Source organism: Lepidothrix coronata, unplaced genomic scaffold (assembly GCF_001604755.1).
Source record: "Lepidothrix coronata isolate B3197 unplaced genomic scaffold, Lepidothrix_coronata-1.0 Scaffold64, whole genome shotgun sequence".
Lineage (NCBI taxonomy): Eukaryota > Metazoa > Chordata > Aves > Passeriformes > Pipridae > Lepidothrix > Lepidothrix coronata.
The window spans coordinates 1,959,820-1,984,424 of record NW_016690244.1 but is presented as its reverse complement, the minus strand read 5'-3'; the positions used below and the strand labels follow the sequence as shown (position 1 = coordinate 1,984,424).

General features: G+C 38.3%; 1 protein-coding gene across 5 annotated transcripts in view; it reads right to left on the bottom strand.

Moving 5' to 3' along the window:
* Positions 1–24,605, bottom strand: part of RBMS3 (RNA binding motif single stranded interacting protein 3) — a 711,089-nt gene that overhangs the window by 304,832 nt on the left and 381,652 nt on the right. For all 5 annotated transcript variants that reach the window (XM_017817961.1, XM_017817959.1, XM_017817960.1 and 2 more), the window contains one exon: positions 16,458–16,516. In XM_017817961.1, the coding sequence (XP_017673450.1) occupies positions 16,458–16,516 (59 nt within the window). The remainder of the gene's footprint in view (positions 1–16,457; positions 16,517–24,605) is intronic.

Below are 24,605 nucleotides of genomic sequence, written 5' to 3'. Positions count from 1 at the left end.
AGGCACTCAGGTAGCTGGCAGAAGGGCCTGGCCCACTGTAGTCCCCAGCACAGCAGGCTAATTACACATCAGCACACCTGGTATGTGTTCCCAACTCCAGCATTGACTCTCTTTGCCATCCATCCATACCTTCCTTAGCATGCCTTTACCTACCACAGGCAAACAGTTTGAAGGCAACAGGGAAAGAAATCCATAACCAAAATGTAGAATTTTATCATTCCAAATCAAGTATTTTGTCACTTTAGAGATGAGCAAGCCACATCATTCAGAGGCCAGGCTTGGTGCTCTAGTCAGAGCATACTGCTTTTGAGAACTTTCTGGAGTCAATAGGGCAGTTCAGAGGCATTGCTGCTATTGCTGCTCCCTCTCCATTTAGTTCACAAAGGCCAAACAAGCCAGCTAACACCACCATAAAAGAAAATATAGCATCCCGTCAAAAATGGCTGCAAGATGAAAATACCACGCTGCAGTTGGCAATCTGATTTCTTGTTTATAGCACTTTTCCTGCTATCTTAAGTGGGAAGCATCATCCAAACCTGTCCTAACTTTTTTCCTGGGGTTTGCTTTGCCTATCTCACATAAAAGTAAAAGACAGTAAAAGCTTTGCAGGCAATTCTGAAAGCACTGCAGGAACCACAACTGGGTAAACAGTTTGTGCCTAATAACAGGCAGGCTGTTCACCCAAGTGAAAAAGAAGGGTTAAACGCTGCAGCTTTATCAGGAAATTTGAGGCTTTAAACTGGAAGCAATTTGTTCAATGGCTATTTTGACCATAGAACTTCCTAATCTCAGTTCCCATAAAGTTTGGCTTGGAGCCAGCCAGAATGGTTCGTTTCAGCTGCACAGATATCTTCCACAGAGGAAATAAAAGGATTTCAAACCCCGGAGTCATTTCCTTTGGTTCTCGGCTCATTCAGAAAAAATGTCCTTTCGGTCAGTGATATCTCCAACTTAATTCCTGCACCATGACTTTAAAAAAAAAAAAAAAAAAGGTCTTTGTGGGAAACTTTCTGAAGGTTTGGAAGTGTGCCCTGTAAGCTCTTTGCCAGTTGGTGTAAAATACCTCCTTTACTCCCAGAAGTTTGCAAAGCCAAACATTCTCTTCACTTTCTGCATTAACTCTAAGCTTTCCAGAAGTTCTTAGTCATCTTGCACTTCCCATTTAATAATTAAAGGAGGTAATCACACTTATATGCATAGAAGTAAGAGTTTGCAGAACTCTGCATCGAAATAATAAACTAAATGTACTCAAATCACAGGGACTGATCCATGTGCAGCTTCAGAGGTAGTAGTGCAAGCAGAACAAGTAACCACCTATCAAGTGCAGCAATGCATTTCCCGAAAGTACCACGGATCTGGAGACATTTGTGTCTCGCTTTTGAGTGTACTTGACAAACATTTGAAGATTCAGCCCCAAATCTAAAAAGTGATCCAAAAGATACAAACAGGATATGTTTAAAACAAGCATGCAGGCCAGCCAACATAAATACCAGGAGCATAATGTCCTCTCCAAGTGGACATACGTACTCCTCGAGGCTACCATCCTAAGCACGTAGTCCGGGTTTCACCAAAATAATGAAGATAACATTTTTGACATGCAATCTAGCCATAATGACCAAATTCATCCCAAGCACATCATACCTGGGAACACTACCTTCACATCATCACGAAAGAGAGAGGATCCTTTTCAACTCTATCCTCAAGTCTGTGGTATTTCTAACAGTACTATAAAACCAAATACCAAGGTACAAGGCTCAATATAAATGGTAGCATTTGTGGGTTCTACAACAGCAAGCTTACACATCCTTTGTCCTAAAATGAACTTTGAAGCACCAGGATGCCTCAGAGCTGACAGGTGTTTTATCAAGAAGATTGATTTTAGTGAAACTCAAAGCCTTCTTCAGTACCATGTTTCAGCACGCATCTAATAATAAGTATACACACCCTAAGGTGGCCTTTCTTATGTTCAGAAAATTCAGAAAGCAGAGTAAATGACACATGCAAAATGGAAACGTTATTAAGTTGAACCCTACTGTCAACTTCAAATGTCAGTGCCAATCTTGCGACTGGCAATTAAATTACTCTTTCTAAGAAAGTTTATCACCAGACCAAAATTATATTTTTAGTTATTATTTATGAATTGAGCCTTGTATAACTTACATTTAAATGCTCGCAATTTTCTTCCTGCATTATAATGATTCAAGGTGTTATAAGCAATGGACTGAGACAGCAACTTCTGATAAAGTAGTTCAACACATATATTTACATATACCTCCATACATATCACAAGCTCCTTGATAACACTGCTCTGCAAAGGGCAACTGAGGTCTTAAAATTGAAGGCCTTCTTTATCCTAACTCGGATATTTTCTTACAATGTCTTGAATAGCACAGACTAGACTCTCAATCTTTGGACTTCTACTAGAGAGGAGATAAGCTACAATATTAAAACTTGGGGTTTTTTTCTGAAGGAATGTGAGGGGCTATCCAATTTATAAAATAAATAAGTAAAATAAATAAAGAAGCATAATTTTCTATATGCCAATCCAAACACTTTTGTATTGCAAAGTTTCCTCCATTGAATTCATTATTTACTAGGACAGAATAACAATGCAGAGATACTGATGAAGCATACAGAACAAAAGGTATATGGGAAGTTTACAGAACAGTTAATGTTTCTGAGGTTTAAAGCGGACCTACACTGTAATTATAATGGTACCTTTTTCCTTTTCTCCCATTCTTTTTTAACATTGTACGTAAATTCAAACCAAATGTTGACTGGAAAGTTTCTCCCCTTTTACATTCCACTTTTCTTCCCCTTTCAGGAATGCCAAACCCAGGAGCAGAGTGTCAGTAAAGACTGTCTAAATTGAAATGAAATTTCTGGTTTCACTTAGTCCTATGGGCAACATGTGCTTTCACTCTTCCTGAAACACAGTGGGAACATAGGGCTTTAAAACCGTAATCTGAAAATCCTATTTTCTTATGAGCCTTATTAATACAAAATGACTCAGTGATAGTCTCAACTTCTAGTTAAAATAATAGAAGAATATTTCATAGCCACTCCTTATCCTCACTCACAAAACACAGCAAGTTCACCTTGCTGAGCTTTTGAAGGTTAATTTGACAAAATCTATTTTGGATTCATTTTTTTTCCTTTAATGTGCAAACCTGCAGACATTTCCTAGGCCTCACACTGGCAAACACACAGGTAATTTGCAAGGAGATGAACCGTAACGGAGCCACACTTCACTCCTCCAGCTCCTGCTCCCAAGCTTTTCAGCAAATCATCACAGCTTCTCCCCTCTACTCCCATGCACCCCAGTGCAGCCAGTCAGCCTGGCTAAGGGTGAGTGGGACTGTTGCCCCACAATTTAGCTCAAGAGCTGAGCTTTGCTCTTGAAAGATCTGTCCCGGGAACTGCCCTCCAGGTAGAACTTTTTTTAAAAAGGCCAGTAGATACTGTGGGAGAGTGCCACAGCCCCAAGAGCCCTGAGTCAGCATCCACCAGAGCCCAGTTCCCACATCAGCTGCAACGGCCCCAAAGAGAGCAGCTCTAAAGGGAGTATGCCTCCCAGCTCCCACCCCAGTGCTCCTTGTGGGGGTGCAGCTATTTAGATTATTGAAGCAGTTGTACAAAATGATGCACTAACAACTATATCTTACTACAATACTTGCCTGATTCCAGACTCAGAATGTTGGGGGAACGCTGTGAAGTAAGTGCAAGCATCTGGACAAAAATTTGGTCATTGAACCCTGACCCCACTCTCAAGTAGCCTTGTGCCACAACTCCTGTCAAAAACCGAGCTTGCTCCACCCTCTGTACCAAAACTTGGCTGCTCTGATGGTCAGAAACTCTCACCCATAATAAATCACGGTCTGTTTACTCTCGTTCATTATTGCTGTCAGCTCTGTGCACATATTTTTTTTCCTTGCCTAATACAAGATACTGATTTCTTCATAGGCATTCCTATTTTGTTCTGGTTTTGTGAATGTTATTTTAAATGCTATGTCTTCCATTCCTCACCAATCCCTCTCTATACTTCTTTGAGTAAGCAGAGCCCCAACATTTCCAAGAACTAAGCTGAGACCATTGAATGCATGGAAAAAGGAGAAAACTCTAGTTTTTGTCCTTAGAGCAGCAACAGAAGGGGAGATCAAATATAGTTACCTGGATAGAAAGAAGTGGTAGAAACAATCCTATCAGATACTTAGGGGAGAATAAGTTAAAGTGGGAATTATCCAATTTACTATGCCAACTATCATTTCTGTGTCTTCCTTATGGGAGAACTGCACATGTGAGTGTGCTGTTCAGACAAGTTATGGTCTTCAGCAGGAGATTCTGGCTCCTGAGAGCAGAGAGCAGGAACACAAAAAGAGAGGGACTGGAGGAGACAGAAAAATTCAGAAGCTGCACCTTCAGGACACACACACACACCCCTTCCAAGCAGTGAAGCCGAATCCTAATAAGGGAGAGGAGGAAGAGGTGCACAGAGATAGTTCAGCAGTGTCATGCAGCAGGTCCAAATATATTAGAGCAGCTGCCAGCTCAAGGCAGGACTCAGGTGGTGAAGCAGGATGTGATCCAGTGCTGGATCTTCCCCACTGAGAGCTGCTGACGTTTCATCTTCTTGCATTGAAAGTGTCCCCCTAGAACTCAAAGCTAACCAGAAGGATGGAGTAGGTTGGAGTGATGACAATCCCTCTCACTAGGCAAACAGATGGGGGAGTTGGTAATCTTGAAGAAAATCAGAGGGTGATAACTAGATCTATCCCTCTTGCAAACAAAACAACAGGCCAGAGAACCTAAGTGGACATACTGTAAAGTCACCACAGAGTCACTCAAATATGGTGCTGACAACACAACCGAAAGAGTAGTAGCTCACTAAGTGTTTTAAGCCTTAAGAAATAAGATGGGTGAACTTAAATACACACTACAGTCAGAAAACACTCATGTATTAGAAAGTGTGAAAATGAGGCAATGAGTGGACCATTGTAACACCAAGTTATAACATGCATGGCAGAGAGAGTAGGTTGTGCTGGTGGGGTAGAAATGATCAGACTAAGAATGGCAGTAAGTAACACAGAACCTGTAAGAACTAAAACGCAGAAAAGCAGTAAAGGCAGCTAGCGGAGTGCTCATGGAGACTTATTATCCTTACACAGATTGGGCAAAATGGGATATAATGCAAAGATCACATTTTTAGGTGCTGTTTCAGAGAGTATCTGCCTAGGAAGCCCAGAAGAACAGATGTAACTCTTAATTTGAAATGACCACAGAGAAGGTTATGGGACAAACTGACAAAAGTGAATACTAACAAATTGGAGCAACAGATGGTATTCACCCTCCCTGTTTGAAAAGAGCTCCAGGATGTAAGAGCTGACTACACACACTAACAAGTGGTGTGCAGCTTCTTTCCTAAAACTGACTTTGTACCTGAGGACTGGGAGGTGGCACACATGGTCACAGCGTTCTGAAAACATCACAGGTAAGATCCAAGTACCTTCAGGTCTGTAAACTTGGTGTCAAATTACCAGAAATTACAGAAGCAGAGTAAAGTCAATGGAAATACAATATGTGGAAAGAGTTAACCTGGCTTTTGTAGGTTTGTCTCACAGACCTGTTGGAGTTCTTTGAAAAGGTCAACAAGCCTGTGGATAAGGGTAATCTCGCTAATATAGTCTGCTTGGATCTCCAAAAGGCATTTCACACGGCCCTCACAGAAGATTTCTTAGGAAACCAAACAGCCATGGCTTAAGAGTGAAAGTTCTTGGATAAACAATTGATTAAAAGATAAAAACAGAGGGTAGAGGGCATGATCTTTCTCTCAAGAGGAGAACAGCATCAATGGACTTCCACATGGAGTTTTGCCAGGAACCATACTGCACAACCCATTTCTAAATGACAAGAAGAGGCTAACAGTGAGGTGACAAGATTATCTAGGAGATGGAACAGGAGAAGCATCTGTGAAGAACTGCAGAAAGACCTTATTAAACTAAGGATAATAAACCAGAAGAAGAAATTAAATGTAGATAAATGTAGTGATGCACATGGGAGAAAATTCTGGTTTTACATTATAAAATTATGCCCCTTGAACTGTCCATAGAAGTATTAGCTTCCTATTTGCTCAAAAATGTGAACTGAATTCCAGGAATCATTACAAAAAAAGTAAATAGCAAGGCAAAGAATATACAGCAGAAATATCTACATGTATTTCCCTCTCAGCCTCTCCTTTCCCATAACTTTTGAACTGACTGACCCCATTCAAGCAAATTTGACAGAGGTACCAATCTCAAATAGTTTTAAGTTCCAAAACCTCAATCTCATTACTAGCACTAGTGAAAACACAGCAGAGGCTTTTTAATCCCAGCAGCCTTAGAAGGATTTGTTCCATGGCATACACCCCTCTCCTTCAAATGTAACTATTTTACCCCTTCTGCAGTAACAACCCAAAAAGTAGAGAATAGCAAGCAGCAGCTATGCAATTCTTTCTAAGAACTCAAATTCACCTACCTTGACAAATACAGATGTGTCTCCAAAACTCAGAGCATATTTAATCTCTGTTGCATGAGTTTCTTCTCTAATAACTGTCTATACTAGCAATAAAATCTGTTTTTATTTAAGAAGGAAATTACTAAAACAATGTGCAACAAATCAAATCTTGAACACATATTTTTTTGCTCAGTTTTCAGGCTTTTTCTAAAGATACATTCCATCAATTATGTGGAATTTACCCTGCAATTTACTGTGAGCTGAAGTGACTGACAAGAGCAAACAAGATACCTCAGGCAAACCAGGTCACTGAGACTTTTTCTTGCTGTTTTGTGATTAAAGGTTGACCACAAAAACCTTTACTTTCTGCAGAATGACATGCTTGGTTGCTTAAATATGCAGGCAATTAACACAGAGATAACATGCATTTAAATGGAAGTCCCATTGACCCCCATCTCCCGACTGCAACCTTTGCTCTGAAAGCAGACAGCTTAGCAAAAATATTCAATTAATAAAAAGCCATGAAGGGCAACAAGTCCATTTCAATTAATTTAAAAATAAATACTGTTTACTGCTCCATATTTAATAAGTTAATAAAAAACAACATCACAACCAATATCACAAGCAACAAGGGAATGTGCTTGAAAGATCTTTATAAAGATCATATATATAAAAAAAAATTCTATTTTTTTCCTTTGTTTAGAATAAAACAGTATATTCTATTAGCAGTGAAACAAAGAAAGCTTGTTGTCTTACATATTTGAGCCCCATATTTATTGCCTCTGCACATGTCCTATCCCAAGTGTGACACTTCAACTTGCTGCAGGGACTCCAATCCCTCAGTGCAAGCATTCCTTACTGCTTCCACCCTCTCCTCTCATACCTGTACATCCCTCCCAAACTCCTCATTGGGGAAAATCAGCACAAGCTCTGGCTCCACCATAGATAAGCAAGTAGTGAATTACTGTAGTTATTTCGGGTGGAGCAAACCTAAACCCATCCTGGGTTTCTTGTAGCAGGAGCACTGAGTGTCCATTCTATCCAGCTGCCCATTTTCTGAAAATATTTTACTTGGTTGTATTTGAAAGTCCCAGTCCTCTTTTGAAGTCCTCACTTGCTTTAAACTGGACAATAAGTGGTAAACTTCTATGTGAATAAAAAATTGAAAGCTTAGAGACACTGAAATCACAAACCAAACTAAGAAAATGGAACCATTTGTAATTTTTTAATCAGAGTAGTTTTGGGGGTCCAGAGAAACCACATATCACACCACTGCCATCTAATGGAAGAAAACATCAGCTGATCATGGGTCCTGGGGAAGATCCAGTCAGACAAAAACTATTTCATCAAGTAGAAGAGTCATTTCTACCACCCCTAACATGGCCTCCTTCTTCTCCCATCTATAAATTTAGCTCTCCTCACAACATTCTGGGTTGAAAAAACTTACTAAATGTTATCCAAATATAGAACTATTCTCAGGAGAGTTGAAAAACTGGTTTGGGGTTTTCTTTTGTGGAGAATTCACCATTTCAAAGAAATGTCATTTAATTCCATTCAAAGTCATAAGATTACTCACAGTACCTAAATTAATTGCGGACCCTGCTCTTTTTCAAAGACCTGGGCTGCAAAGTCCATAGAAGAAGGTTGTCTTTCAATTATTTTTTATAAAGTACAACTGTTTTCTGTACCTTTGATGAATACCTAGAGCTTTATGCCGCACAGCTACCATAACCTTAAATAGATGGAGCAATATTAATAATGCCCATCAGTTCCTTCCCTGGAACTGGTGTGGGTGGGTTCTTTGATCAGCATTGAGGGAGCTGCATCTTTATTGCCAGAGGTTATGATTTTTCTCATGTGTTGCACATCTTTTCCTACTCGAGCAATCCTACGCCATCTCCAGGCAGGCAGCCCTCAAATACCAAGAAAGACAGATTTAATAAAAATGATGGAATGGTCTGTTATTGGTTTATTTTGACAGTATACTATCTACCAAGAAAGAGAAAGTATACTTAATTCACTTGGGTAAGAGAGCTCTACTCTTCTAAACAAAAGCCAGGGACGTGCAATAATAGGTGACATCTCAGCTGGCACACTGCAGAACTGAAATCACACTGTAATTCACAGATCTGATTCGGAATGGTTCCTTTTGAGTACCCATTTTCAATAATGGCTGTCAATTTGATTCATTATCAAATTGTCATATATCAAGTCAGCATCTGCTTTGCACATGCTGTATATTCTCAGAGCACCTAACAGAGTTGGCTCTAGCAAAACTAAGGTGGTGGGCACTGTCTTCCTCTTGTCTCTGCCTGGGGATTTCCACAGGTCAGCTGCTGTGCTGAAAATCTTGAGACTTTTGAGAAACTAACTTCTCAACAGAGTACCATCACTTTTAGAAGAGGTGACCTTCCTTCAAGCAACCAGAGGCCAAACAGATTTGCTGGTGTGTGAGATATTGTATCACGGCATCAGAAAAAAAGAAAAAAAAACTAAGCAAAGTGATTCTGCAAGACAGTTGAAAAAGCAAAGACATTGTAAGGAAGCTTTCAACAAAGCTGATTATGAACCACTATTCAGAGAAAAAAAATTCTCTTCTGTTCACTTCTGTGCTATGAAATAGATATTTTCAAGTCTGCTGAGACCATTAAGAGCCTACTAACATTACCCAGTCTCAAAATGCACTTCAAGCACATGCCAAGCTGGCAAAGTTTTATACAGACCAATGAATCAAAACATTAATCACTGTATATAAATGGAAATTTTACTTTTTTATTTCTCTGGAAAGAAACAAAGTTAAACCAATTATTTGTCAACGACATGGGCCTGCAGATTTTGGAAGCAGTAAATTAAGAATAATCACAGATTAGATATGTCACAGAATACTTGAGCATCTTGGGTCTCCTTACAGAAAATATTTGCTAGGCCATGAGTTCACTTATGAAAAGATAATGACCCAGGAAATTTTTTCCTTAATTGCAAAGAAGCCGTTTAAGAAAGTGTCTGGGGAACTAATTAGGAAGGAGTTTCCTCTGTAGAGGACCTGGCTTTAAACTCAATAAGCAATTTTTAGAGGACTTGCTTGAGAAAGAGCACTGTTTAGATGCAGTCAAAAATGTTTGCTGAGGTGCAGCAACATTTTGCAGTCATGGAGGCAGACATGAGTCCTCACTACAGCAAGGCAGTGGCCAGTGCTGGCATGCTCCAGCTATGATGACTTCCTCAGCACAACTCATCGAATCCTTTCCTATTTCACTTCAGCAAATGTGGAAAGCACTCAAATATACACAAACAGGAGAATCTCTACCTCCAAGCTAAAGTGAGATTTTTCAAAATACTTGCACATTTTTCAAGACATATAATGCCTCCTGGCCAACCCAACAGGTGCCAGGAAAACAGATCACTCAACACTCCTCCTGAATGCCACTGCTTTGTTACAACACCTAAACATCCACCATCTGTAAACTCAAGAGCATAGCTACATACTTATTTTTGAATATACATATGCACTTGTCTCCCCTATATAGTTTTTGATAACTTCTTAAAATGGTCATATTTACAGAGCATCAGAGTTCATGAGCCCAGAGATCAAACAAGCTTGTATTTGATAAGCTATGGTGTGAAGTCACACTTCATTCGTGAGTGAACAACCTCATGGCTTCTTACCGGCAGTTCTTTTCACTTTATTTTGTTGTATGCCCGTCAACAGGGTGTTTAGATGTCTCCTTTAAGTATTTTTTCTAAAAGCTTCATTTTTGGTCTCACATCGTTACACAGTAATATCACTTTTTAATTTAAACAGAAAAAAATTGTCTCAACCTTTACTTATAAAAACCAAAGAAGTGAAAGTAAAAAAACCTGAAGTTTAAAAAAGAAAGTAGAAAAGTGACTAAAAAACCCGCAAATAATTACAAATTGTAAACAACTAGCCTCATGTTGTTTAATGTATCTCTTTTTATCAAAATCATACCATTTCAAGGTTGTTTTTTTTTCCTTTTAACTGTTTTAAAATGGGGACTCAGTGAAATAAGGTTTTATTAGCTGGCTTGCTAACTCAAAGTGATACAATTCAGCATAGTTTGTGCCCTCTGTTCAAGAGACCCAAGCGTGACTATTGTGACTGCTACAGGTCATTAATGAGATGGATCAGCAGAGCCATAGATAAAACTTGCTGAATGCCTGCTCACACTCAGCATCTGTCCAGCCTTCACAAACACCTTATTGTCAGAAAACCTGCCAAATTAAAATACTCCATATTGTTACACTTTTAATAACTTGAGAACTATTATGCCACTAATTACATAAAACTTTGGAGTGGATCAAAAAAGAAAAAAGAATGCAAACATACAAAACTAAAGCACAAAAAAATCAGCACATCTATTGTCTATCCAGCATCAAAAATAGGGCTGATTTATTTGCTACACAAGTCTAGAGTTTCAAATTAAATAAGTCTGTTTTACGAATTATTTACTTTCTACAAGATCCATTTCCCCTTGAAGCACACTGTGCATGCCCTCCTAGTGTGAACAGTTTACAGACTGTGATCAGGCACAGACCTACTTGTCTGGATTTTTCTCCCTTTCAAAAGAGCAATTCTGAGAATCATAAATTACACAGCACGGTTATTGTAATTTGAGCTTATTCTCAATAAATAAAATTTATTAGCTAAATAGCTTTCTATGTAGCTTAGCTCTTTCCCACTAGCTTATTATTTTACATAGAGTTGCTTCATGCTGCTAATCACAACCAAATTGTGCCATCTTAAGTATAAGAATATGAATTAATAAATACAAAGTAAAAATGTGTAATTTCATATGATCACAAATAACCTTTAGTCTTCATAGAATATGTGTGAAAAATTACTTCCTAAGATTTGAAGTTATGAAAGTATTTTGTCTAATGTACCTACCAAGGTATATCTACTACATGCTTATAAGCTTTGTTTATCAGAACACCAGAGCAGAAGCCTTCAGCACTTTAAGCTCCAATGCATTAGAGTATTTAGGGACGCTGGTGAACTTAAGCAGATGAGTAGCAACACTGACACAAGGCAGGACAGACTCCTTTTGGGAGATATGAAACACCACTTTATCATGCCATTCCAATTATCTCCAACACTTATAGTAAGCCTCCAGTTATTCCACTTTTGTTACACAAATAAACTTTCAATTTATAAAATAGGTCACGGTGAATTTTAAGTCCTGGTCTAAAAACAGCAAGGCAACTGGAGAAATAAAACTGTATGTGATATATGGTGGTTTAACACAGATGACCTCATGGCATTTTTTTTATCGTAAACCCCCCCGTTCCTAATGACTGTATATCTGCATTCCCAGTTTTCATAGTTTAAAAATTAATAGATCATTGCTAGCATTTCTCAACAAGAAAAATGTCATAATGAAATATTAAAATTATAAACAGAGTCTCTATAGTTCCCCTCATCATGGTAGGCATATTTCTCTCCTAAGACAAACACTGCTATTCAACAAATCAAGTCACCCATGGTTTAAAAAAATACACATAAAATGAAGAATATGCAATTGAAGTGTTTGTATCCTACACATTACTGTGATTCATAGGTTTTATTTATTAAAAAAAATTCCCACAGGTGGGATTTCAGATTTTTTGCCGTTCCCTGTGCTCATCTTCCAAAGTCCTAGCAAAATACTCAAAATCATACGAGCTCCTGATTAAACCAGGAAGCAAATCTGCATGCATGCAATTACAGTGTCTGCAAGGGCAGACGCAGATGACAGTAATTCATACTCTAAGAAATGGGCTTGTGTATTTGGCAGATTAACTGTTCTGTATTCCATTGCTATGAGGTATGGAAACTGTACTGTGAAACAACCATTACTCATTCCTTCAGCTCTAAGCACGTAGGTCTATCAAAAGCAAGCCAGTCTGGAGAGGGTGGGGGGTGAGGGCTGGAAAGAGAAGAGTCTACACGTTTCAGATTAACGCTTCTCTTGAATGGTTTCTTTTATTTCATTTCCCCTACTTTTTAAATTAGCAAATACAGTAGGCCCAGAAGGGAAATGTGCAAGGGAAGAAGGAGAGAGGGGAGGGAAAGGGAAGAAGCAAAAGCAGCCAAAAACTCTCCAACTTGTTCATTAGGGGGTTTTGTGTTTGAACATCTGAATGAATCATGTGTCTGTTTTTCATTATTCTCCATATGTATTTGTTCTCTGCTTTGTTCATAGATTTCTGGCCATGTTGTCGTGAATGTGCTTATTTTGTTTTATATATTGTTCTATTACAGAGTGATTGTTACTTCTTCTCTGTCTCACTTAGCAGTTATGCCACCAACAAAGAGCAATCTGAAAATGAGAGGTTACGTCAAAAGGTTTCCCTAGTGAACTCCCTTGCAGCACATATGATGACTTTAGATCTGACTGCTTAATTCATACCAGAGAAAAATCCTCAGATAACACTGCTCCTTAGCATGATAGGAATGTGAAGGGTATCTTTTTAAAAATCTGAGGAATACTGGAGAATAACTTAAAGTCCAGTGCAGAGTAGTTTCCTAATTTTTCCAAGAGGTAACCTAATACTTCTTGCTAAGCAGTAACTTATTTTAACAGATCTGCTGTTACATGGGGGGTTTGAAATAATTTCTTCGCTAAATTAAATATTTTCTACTTTCAGCTTTGTTTTACACTTTGGTCAACACACAAATGACACTGAAATAAATTCATAAGTCACTAACCATGTGATAACTTCTATCATCTCCTTGAATTTAATCCACCCTACTTCACTGGATACATATCACAGTATGATGTGTTCACTTAAGAAGATAGTCTTATACTTGGCAGAAAGTGAATGAGAGCCAGAAAACTGGAAAGGAGCAAACAAATAGCATGGTTTTTTTCTTAGTGGATTTTTGGTTGTTGGGGATTTTTTGGTGGGATTTTTTTTAAGGAATGGATGTAGACTCTGGTGTGTTAGAGATACTTTCAAATTCTGGAAAATCTTAGAGCAATTAGTCATATAAATCCATTCACAGACCCTCAAAGGTAACACATGATTAGTACAATGCAGCATAGACTGAGCAAGAGTAAATAATGTCATATCATAATTTTGTCTAAAAGTATATAACGAGTGTTATAGATAGCTCAGTACTACATATTTTAGGTAAATCTTGCTTCTCTCTCATAACTTGAGCAGATGGGAGAAAAAAGGTCTAGCCGAAAAATGCTGTGATGTAGGTGTCAAACAACTAAGCAGATCCAATTTTAAGAAGTGCTCAATGGCTGGCTCACTGTTGCACTACCTGATATACTGAGAGCGTTTCCTCAAAAGTCTTCTGGTATTTTTCAGTCTTTTCCACATTATCTTGTCCAGTGGATTAGAGAAACCATTTATTAACTGTGAAGAGGATACTAAAGGGGTAAGTGCTGCAAGCACTCTGTAGGCTTAAGATTATTCTCAGATCTTAGTAAATTAAGCAATAGCCAAGAAAAAAATAGGACAAAATTCACTACAGACAAATTAAAAGTTCTAGCTTTAGGAAGAAATAATCAACAACGCAGAGCACACAATATGGAATGCCTGGCTTGCAGCACTGCTGGAGTAAAGAATAACAGAACTGGGGGTTGCAGAGAATCTCTTAGCATAAATCAGCACCATTGTTCTCATGCAACACCCTGTGCCTCACAAATGTATCTATATTTAAAATATACAGCTATTTATATGTATACATCAACAAAGAGGAGAGTCATGTGATCACAGAGAAGACAAATGATATAACCTCTCCATACTATTTAAAATTACAAGATTTAGGGCATCTGAAATCCTATGCCCAGTTCCAGGGTCTTAAAGTAAGGAGCGAGCTAATTAGAGACAGACTAGCAAAGTGCAACATAATCAGAAATCTAAATAAATTGCCTTTAAGGAAAAAGTTAAAGGACTAGTGGTTAGTCTAAAGAAAAGATAAGGCAGATGGGGAGCAGTCTTCAAATATATATGTTTGCTGCAAAAAGGGAAGGAATAAACTGCTCTGCATGTCCACTGGGGACAAGAAAAGAAGCAATAGACTTAAATTGCATCAAGAGAGATTTGGGTTAGACATTAGGAAATGCTTCATTAAAGTGAGAAGAGGGAGCGTTATCACAGACTGCCTGAGGAGCTCGAGGAATCTCCACCACTGGAGGCCTTTGAGCAAAGGTTACAGAAATACCCGTCAGCAGTGGGTTAGAGCTGATCTTGCCCCAAGGCAGGTTCTGACCATTTCAGGTTGCTTCCACTTTGGGTTCCTGGAAAGCTTTTTTTTTTTTTTCAGCCTTACTAAAGAGAAAGGAAATGTACCCAGCATTTAAAGCAGTAAAACATCTATTCTTTTCATGCCATGAAGCATACTGTTAATAAATCCAATTATGTTTATGATCTTTTAATGGCATCACTTATGTCATAAAGATCCATTTTTGAAAATACAAATAGATATCTCTGCCCTACAGTGTAATACAACAGCATGAAAGCAAATTTTTACAAAATTCCAACTCACTCTTATATGGCTCCTACTATGATAATCTCAAAGCTAACTACAATATGAAGAACACCAAATCCAAACATTTTTCTTTCTTAAAATTCTACCATTCATATTCTTCACAATATTTTTCACTTTGTGTTTCACATTTTGTATTTCACAAACAGATCTATTCCTTTCCTTGTTTACCACTGGCAATGAGAACAAAGGAAGTTCTGCTCACGAGGGTATTCCTTTATAATGCAATCCAAAAAAAAAGCAAGAAATCCATCAAAACCCAAACACAATCAGGTCTTGTTCCTGCTGTGATATTCAAAGAAATACAGACTGATGTTATCAGAATTGTGGTAGAACAGTGCCCCAAGGAAATGAAACACACATTCAGTCAAAAGCAAATGCATAGCAGTGCAACTTACTATGATGGCCCATGACTGACTGGGGTGGTGTTTTCTAAGACTAGAATTGCAGTCTTCCAACTTACTTTTCTCCTGAGTAGCTAATGAATACTGTTTCTGACAGGCAATAGATAAAGTCCTACACTTCTACAAACTTCTAAAGCAGCTTTGGCACAGATGGCAGGATTTTGCCCTATCTCATAATTTCCCGAAATGTCTTCTCTGCTGCTTCTCTTCACAACTTATCTGGGCACTCATGAGATATTCCTGAACTGCAATGCCTTTTCTTTTTACTAACTCATATAGAAATGCTATCCAGAATGTGTTTCTTATCAGAAGAACCCATTCTAGTAGATCTTATTACTCCAAAAGGATTCTGTATACCACTAGTGTAAAGTGATAGTCACCTTAAAGCACAGCTTCTGCCCCATAGATTTGATGACACTGCAGACTCATAAAGCAGTAACAATTGTAGTCCTGAGATACTACTAGACATGTTAGCCTATATTTATCTCAGCAAATATAGCTATATGGACACACATTAAACTTTATATTTCACCAAAAAATGTTTTCATACATTCACAGAAAAATTAAGAACATAAAACTGAAAGAGGAATTATTTTTATATCTTGGTGTTGAAACTTGTAGATCTATTTGTGTCATAAAGAATATTTTCTTCTTCCATTAGCATAAGACAAGACTTCACAAAAATGTAAAAATTAGACCAGGTTTTCCTTGGGAATCTTTGCCCAAAAGTTTCTCAGCTTTATATAGGAAATCAATTTGCATCACTGATGATATCATTCAAATCAGACAGCACTATGTGGTTAGAAGGTAATTTACTCTTCTGCCGAAGCAATTTAATACTTGTTCTGATTTGTGATTTTCATTTTGTTTGTTAATGAAAAAAATTAATGAGCAATGTTACTGGAAGCACAACTCAAAGCTTTGGCGTTATTAAATATGTTTGTAATATACTGTGCATTATGTTGATTGCACAGTTGGAACCAAAGCTTTGGCAGTCAAGCCACCAGTCAATCATTCAAACCGATAATGAACTTGCAGGGTGGACACCTTGTACGTACCTTTGCACTGATTTGTGTTTTTGTCAAGAATTGCCTTTGTGGATACAATTTTTCCATACCTATGGAGAAAACAAAAAACAGAAGTACATGTTATTATTTTTTAATAAAGTACATAGTGATTTTTACACGCATATAACACATATACTAGGAAGAAATCTAGTGCTCTGGGGGAAAAAAAAAAAAAAGACATAGAGCCAAACTATAACTCATAGGGTAAAACAGACCCTTGAGTTTTAGTACGGGACCAGAAAACACTTAAAATATCTCATGAAGAGGGAATAGCACCAGTGGGAAAGAATGGGAACAGCCTGCCTAAGCATACTCTTCGATACCAGCAAAGATTTGAGTCAATTTTGTGCCTGTGAGTGACATGCAACCACTCAGCTTAAGATAAAGGGAACTGTCTCTCCATCTCTCTTTACTCTGTTTTAGTGACTGATGCAAAGTGAGACTTTCCATTTCACTGTTTTTCCTTTTCCTAAGAACCCACAAAAACATTTGTTTCCATTTGACTTTCATTTTTAGGAGGAAAAACATGCTTTGCTTTATTTTGTTTCAGTCTGAAACCAGTGAGGAGGAGGAGGGAAAACTGACCAAAAGGCATTAACAAGTTGTGCAAACTAAGTGAGCCTCAATTCAGCCATCTGTTAGGAACCAAAAAAAGTCATACAAGCCTTCCTCCCCTTAAGCCCCCTCCACGCCCTTTTTTTTTGCTGGCTCTGTAGACCAGCAGGATCTTGTGCTCTGAAGGCAGGCATAACCCATTGTACACTGCACCATGACGTGTACATGGGCAGGTAGTTGTGAGTTTATTCTGCCATAGCTGGCTCCACTAGAACCAAATACATAACAGATTTAATGTTAACCATGAGATCACATGCTTTTCTAACCTCAGGTGTTTTCCAGAATAGGTGCCTCTATACTCACTTATGTTCCACTTAATTTTATAATTCTTCATGGTAATACCTGAAGTTGATTTTGGCCTCTAAGATCTTAAAGCATTCTTAAGAAGGCAAAGTTAAATTCTCTTGCAGTGTGATTTATGGCTATTCAGTGGGCCAACTTACCCAGCAGGAAATTTGAACTGTGTGGTGCATCTTCATTTATTTGATTTATTTAGATTCGATATCAAATATATGAAAAACATGCAAAAACATGCCTATCTTGTACAGTAATGGGTCTCTGACAGATATATGGAAAAAGAATCCAACAAAAATCAGTGGCTAACCCACACCAACCTCAAATAAAACACAACCCCTACCTAAACTTCCGCCAACAAAAACTAACACCCAGCCCGCATTTCAGTCCAGCCACTCCTAATGAATTGATATGTTGTTTCATCCAAGTCACGTGAGAGCTAGAAGTTAACATTTCTTGCCAGCAGAGACAGGCATTGTGGTTCCACTGCTTCTATTACAGATTTCCCAGAGTTATTTTCTACATACTGTGATCCTGCAAACACTTAGTTACAGTGGAGATTTTACTCACAAAATTCTGTTTGGTTCAGGAGATGTTTACCTCCCACATGCAAAGTTATGTGCACACCTTCACAGTTGCAAAAACAGACATCAGAGTGGTAAGAGGCACCACAATAACAAACACTGTTATAGGCAATTAGCCATATGTTGGTGATTTAATGTACTGCTGCAAACCTTGAGTGATACCACAAGAAAATAATTGGAATTAATTTGGACACTGTTTTACAAAATATTTCAAGTAATTATCCTACAGTAATCAGAACATCAGTTCTGATGAAGAATGTTCATTTGTGTGCTGCATGAAATTGGGAAGGTATTTTGTTCGTACAAATGTAGTCATATTTTTCCCATATGTCAAGAGTAGTATTAAGCTTTGTCTCCTCTCCAAAGTTGTTTGGCTTTCTGTTTGTGTGAGTTTTAATTGTGATTTGATTCGCTCAAAAGTACAAAAAATATATTCTTCAATGGGAGTGTTCACAGAAATAATGATGAAGTACATCACAAGAGCTACCCCTTGTTTTCTCATATTTAAATGGAAACTACTATAAAATTCAACAGCCTGCACACCTGTGTCCTACAAACTACCGATATGACTAATGTAAAAAAAAATACCAAGTATGGTCTGCTTGTTGTGAAAAAGTGTGAGCACCGCTTAATATCCTCCTGAGTTATGGTTCATGGAGGTACTGTTTCAAAGATTTTGAATCAAAATTTCTGTTCATAAAAGGATAAATACAGAATTGAGTTCATCTCAATGCCATATTACCAACCCTTCAACATAATGGCTGTATCATAAAGGATAATCTACTGCATCACACTATCCAAGGAAGTAGACAAAGTGAATCTGTGAGATGGTTACCTCAAGAATGTGTCTATTGAGCACCTGAAGTGAAATTCCTATGCAAAAGATTTTCAGACACTCTTCCTGAAGTGTTATCTGAATGCATAATAAGCACAAATAGAATTGTTTAAGTACTTTTAGAAACCCACTCAATCATTTATATTCAATTATGCTCGTAATACTTTTCTATGTAATAATTTTCATGTAAAACCAGGTGGTCAGATTTTGAAAGACCTTCCATGTTAGGAGCAACTGCACAGACTAGGAATTCACCTCATGAAAGAAGGACCCATGCAGTGAGATAGTGACTAGTTGTCTTCATTGATTCTCATAATACATAAGGACTGCCCAGATAATTATAAGACTTAAAAAATGAAAGTTTCAGAATGGAGAGTTAGTTGTGGAACTCATTGCCATAGCCCACATTGATGCCCCACAGAGCACACCACTATAAAAAGCTATTGTATGGCTTCTAGGATGGAAAATCTGTCATGAAATTAAAAGCAAAGACACATTTGTGGCCCTGGAAGTCACATACTACCAGGAACTGTGAGAAGATACCACAGTAACATCATCACATGTTGTCCCTCTTTTAACATCAGGATACCTACACAGCTGCCGAAACAAATTCCTATCTGACCCAGCCCCTACATTCTTACATTCCAAGATTAAATTGGGGGTGGAAATACCTTCTTACAAACATAAACATTTTTACTTTCTCATGTATTTATCAGTTTAGTGTGAAACTCTTCAAGTCATCTGATACCCACTATTAAAAATACAAAAGTCACTTAAAAACTCTTCACTTACAAACAGCAGTAACTCACACCATGTCACACAGAAGGTAGAACTAAGGGAATAGCCCACAGTGCTGTGCAAAGAGAAAACAATCTCCCTGTTCAGTCCAGACTACAGTTATGTCAAAAATCACTCTTGAGAGCCCCATCCCATGGCACCCCACCTTTTCAGACTACTCAGCAGACTCAGGAAAGATGCAAGCAATGCAGAATGAGCCCTTAACGTACATCAAAGTTGCAGTATCAATAAATCATTTCAAGAGCTTTCAGGCAGGCGGTCGATGGCACTTATACTGCAGACAAAGCTCAAACCCCATCATTTCCAGGAAGTTATTTGAAAACTCCTGTTAAAATGGACATAGTTCCTGAAGGAAATGCTTCAGCAGTGACTGATACCACTCAAAAAATGTGGTATCATTTGAGTGCCCAAGACAACCTAAACAGATGGGAATTTGCTGTCTCACAGCAAACAAAGGATTTGAACCATTTCTCCTTCTGCCTATGGGGAGCTGGGGTACAGGGAAGGCAAGTGGGCAAACAGGATTAGAAGGCAAGTGACATTCAGCTAGAGACTAGCTGCTCAAGGCAGAGGAACCAAGTGCCACCCACTAGACTGCTGACAGGACAAGGTGAGAAGCTGGCTGAGGGACAGCTGTGACCAGGAGCTGCTGTGTCAAAGAAGGGATTTCCTGAGAGGCCAGGCTAGTTGGGGCCACTCAAACTTTTCGGCTTTTCCATGTTGTTATGGAAAACAAAAGCCTCTAGGATAGGTACGTCGTATTCTGGACTTCAAGCCATCCTTCAGGCTGTCCACAGCTAGTCCTGTAACTTAAGATGTCTGTCAGAAAGGACAGGATAGGTCTCTGGCCACTTGCCCAACTTGGTGCTGCATACACGTTGCCATCCTCACCTACAAGGCAACGGGTGCACAGGCATGTACAACACATTGCACTGGATTTTTCCCAATTCCAGTTACTGCTTGTATGCTTCAAATACATACGAAACTTGGAACTGAAACTCAAGTAACCGGTGTACAGAGTTCTTCCTTCCTTAGTTAAACCAGTGGAGTTATCATGTAATTTCCAAGTTCAGAGCTTAATAACTATATCCCCAGCATTCAGGTTCACTCAAGGCCTCAAGCATTGCTCAGAGCACAATCCACTCAACTGAAAAGTCTTCACTTCTGGGCATTTAGGTATTATATGCTTTTATCTTGAGAACTTTTGTACTAGGATGAATTTGACCAGCAGTAATTGGATTTGGATAAGCAACTCCGAGGTTCTTTCATTCTTGTGAATTTATATCTAAATAGCATAACTGGGTTTATTTTGTTTAAAGCAGACTCTATTAGGCAAATCATGGATTTTGGGAGAAAATAAAAAAGTCCACATTATGGAGACCTAAAGTACAGAAGGAACTCCTGCTGAATTTCTTGGAGAGTCACTTTTCCTATAATACACTGCCACATGAACTTATGACATCCAAATAAATAAAAAAGGCAAATGACTCCAAAAAAATTTTTCATTTGCATGATAATTTCTGGGCATTTAATTTACTGCATGACATTTTAAATGCTTGTATTTTTTCCCCAAAATACAAGACATTACTATGCTATCTCTTAACAAAGACTGACTTACTTTATTGTCCTTTCCCTGTATATTATTTTTAATTTAAAAAAATTAAAAATAAGTTAAGACGGCACTCTTATATTCACACAAAAATACAACAACAAAATACATGTCATTCAGAGCACCTCTTCTTTTCACAGACTATGTGCATGGCTTGGGGAACAAACAGAAGGAGCTACTGGCAGCAAACCTATGGTGTACTAGACTGACAAGACTGTACTTCCGTTAAGAGTTTAACATCTGGCTGCTCTGTCTTCTCTACTTACTTTAGTCTGGCTGTGATGTTTACAAAAATCATTCCTTCACTAAACAGAATACTTTTGATACTGCCTCTCACAATATCCTTCTCGACAAAGTCTCCAGCACACAGCTGGATAAACACATTATGCAGTGGGTGCTCATGGGTTGAGCACAGAGGGTAATAGTGAATGGGACAACATCAGACTGGAGACCTGTCACTAGTGGGGTTCCACAGGGCTCCATCTTAAGCCCTGTTCTCTTCAACATCTTCATAAATGACTTGGATGCAGGACTTGAAGGGATGTAAGTTTGCAGACGATACAAAATTGGGAAGAGCTGCTGACAAATTAGTGGGCTGAACAATCACTATTTGTATGAAGTTTTAACAAGGGCAAGTGCCAGATTCTGCACCTGGGATGGGGTAACCCTGAATGTACGTACAGACTGGGGAATGAGGTGCTGGAAAGCAGGGCCATGGAAAGGGACCTGGGGATCCTGGTCAGTGGCAAGTTGAATATGAGTCAGCAGTGCCCTGGCAGCCAGGAGGGCCAACTGTGTCCTGGGGGACATCAGGCAAAGCATCGCCAGCCAGCCGAGGTAGGCAATTGTCCCACTCTGCTCTGCACTGGTCTCACCTCAACTCCTGTGTGCAGTTTTGGGCACCACAATATAAGAAACATGTAAAGCATCCAAAGGAGGGCCACGAGGATGGTGAAGGGTCTAGAGGGGAAGCGTTATGAGGAGTGGTTGATGTCACTTGCTCTGTTCAGCTTGGAGAAGAGGAGAGTGAGGGGAGACCTCATGGCAGTCTACAACTTCCTCATGAGGAAAATCAGAGAGATCTGATCTCTTCTCTCTGGTGACCAGTGACAGAACCCAAGGGAATGGCTTGAAGTTGTGTCAGGGGAGGTTTAGGTTGGATATTAGAAAAAGGTTCTTAACCCAGAGCATGGTTGGGCCACTTGAACAGGCTGCCCAGGGAAATGGTCACAGCACAAAGCCTGACAGAGTTTAGGAAGCATTTGGACACTCTAAAGCACATGGTGTGATTCTCAGGGCTGTCCTGTGCAGGGCCAGGAGTTGGACTCTAATGATCCTTGTGGGTCCCCTCCAACTCAGAATATTCTGTGAAGTTAGTAAAACAATTTAGAGTAACAACTTGTCCAAGGGTTTCAGAAACACCACAAAAACTCTTAAATCCTTTGGTTGTACATCTAAAAGAGCCCTGGACTTTCAGAAGGGTTCCTGAGTCATTAGAACTGGATTCTGTAAGGGCAGCTCAGCAATTTTGAAACTCAGACCATGCATTTCTGTTTTTAACAACACAGTTAGGAGCCTAGTTTTAAGCAGACAGTAATGAATATTGTACCATGTATAAGAAGTGATTCTTTTAGAGCCAGTAAGCTGATGAACCCCTGAAAGAACATAAGCATATTCAGTAACATCTTCTGGTACAGATATTTACTACCAAGGGTGTGGTGATTTCACTCATAAATGGGCCTATTATTCACTATCATTCCATGCCCACAGAAAATATATTTTTCAGAACTAAGAAAGAAAAAGCTACAAAACCCATAAAATAACTATATGCACATTTCTACAAACACTGTTATTGCTTTAGACAAATAAAACCCAAGATCTTACAATTCTATTGAATAACAGCTCCATGTTAACCTTTGAGGTTCTTTCCTCCTATTTCAGATTACGGATCATGCTACTTACTTTACATTGCATTTACAGATCATATTCATAAATCCTGTTTTTCAGAAGATGCAAGAACCATTTATCTCAAATCACAGGGCTCTAATACAGCCCTGGAAAGCTGTGTTAGGTCCTTTGGTACTCTTTTATTGAAGAACAGGTAAAACTTGGCAGTTTTAGTGAAGTTTGTATCTTGTAAAATTTCAACAACCGCAGGAAAAGAATATTGTAAATAAACAGGCATATAAAAAACACTTATACCCAAAAATTCCCTCCACAGTCCTTTCCAGTTTCTGCAAAATCTACTGCTATTAAAGCCCAGGAATGCATCTTGCTTTCACCCTCACTAAAACATCAGATGTGTCTCATGTTCAAGTTAGAAATGTATTTACAAGACAACGTAGATATTTATCAATAAAGAGACAGTCATACTTCCTATTTAAACTAACCTGTATTTATATACTTATACATTACTTGAATCTTCACCTCCAGAAAAATAGTGCCATATGAAAGTGTACATGATTGAAGACTTATTGTAATTGTTTTGAGTATCTGGGAAATTAAACCAGGTAAAACAGAAGTTAAAGTAAGTGAAATTTAAACAGACACTGCGTTTATTGAACTTTCAGATCTGCAAGAAGTATATCACTTTAGTAGTTCAAAGGTAGCTTTTCCTGTAGCTTTGTTCCTTTCCTTGCCAAAAATCAGAAAAAGAAATTTTTTGTCAGCATGTAAATGAAATTAAGTGGTTTAATCCAACACTTGCAGAAATCAAAGGCAGTCTTTTCCATTGCTTTCAGTAGGTACAACCTCAAATCCTATTCACAGTGTTTATAATAAGGCTACAGATTTGTCACACCCTTGATACCCAAGACAGAATAAAATGCCACTTACTAGTGTGGCACTCTCTATAAAAGCCTGACATTTTACACTGTTTTTCCTCAGTTTGTTGCAGGAATGACACTTGGCTATTAGCTGCAGTTTTTATTCTAAATGCTGTTTATTCTTAATTAGTGCTATGTATCATATTCATATTAAATCTGTGTGTTTGAATATTGAAGCTATTTAAGACTATTTAAAAATTGATTACATTATTGTATATCATATTTAAATTTAAATTATGACATTTATATTTTTGCTTTGACAGAAAGCTATGTTTTTCTCTCACAGTTCTGCCATGACAAATAACCAGTGTTAATAATTAATTAGCAAAATATTCTACAGTTGCTAAATTAAGTATGGAAAACAAAATTCATGCTCAGATTAATAACTATGATTTCATGCAGTACACTTCAGTCCTTCTTCTGGGCCATCATTAAATCTTCAATTACTAATTATTCCATGTTTTCAAGAATTCAGATGTCTTAAAAAATAAAATGCAACTTTTGTTTGCAGACACTTAGCAGTGATGCTAAATTTTCTGTATAATGATAGGATGCGTTACTGGGAAGCCAGTTCAGGGA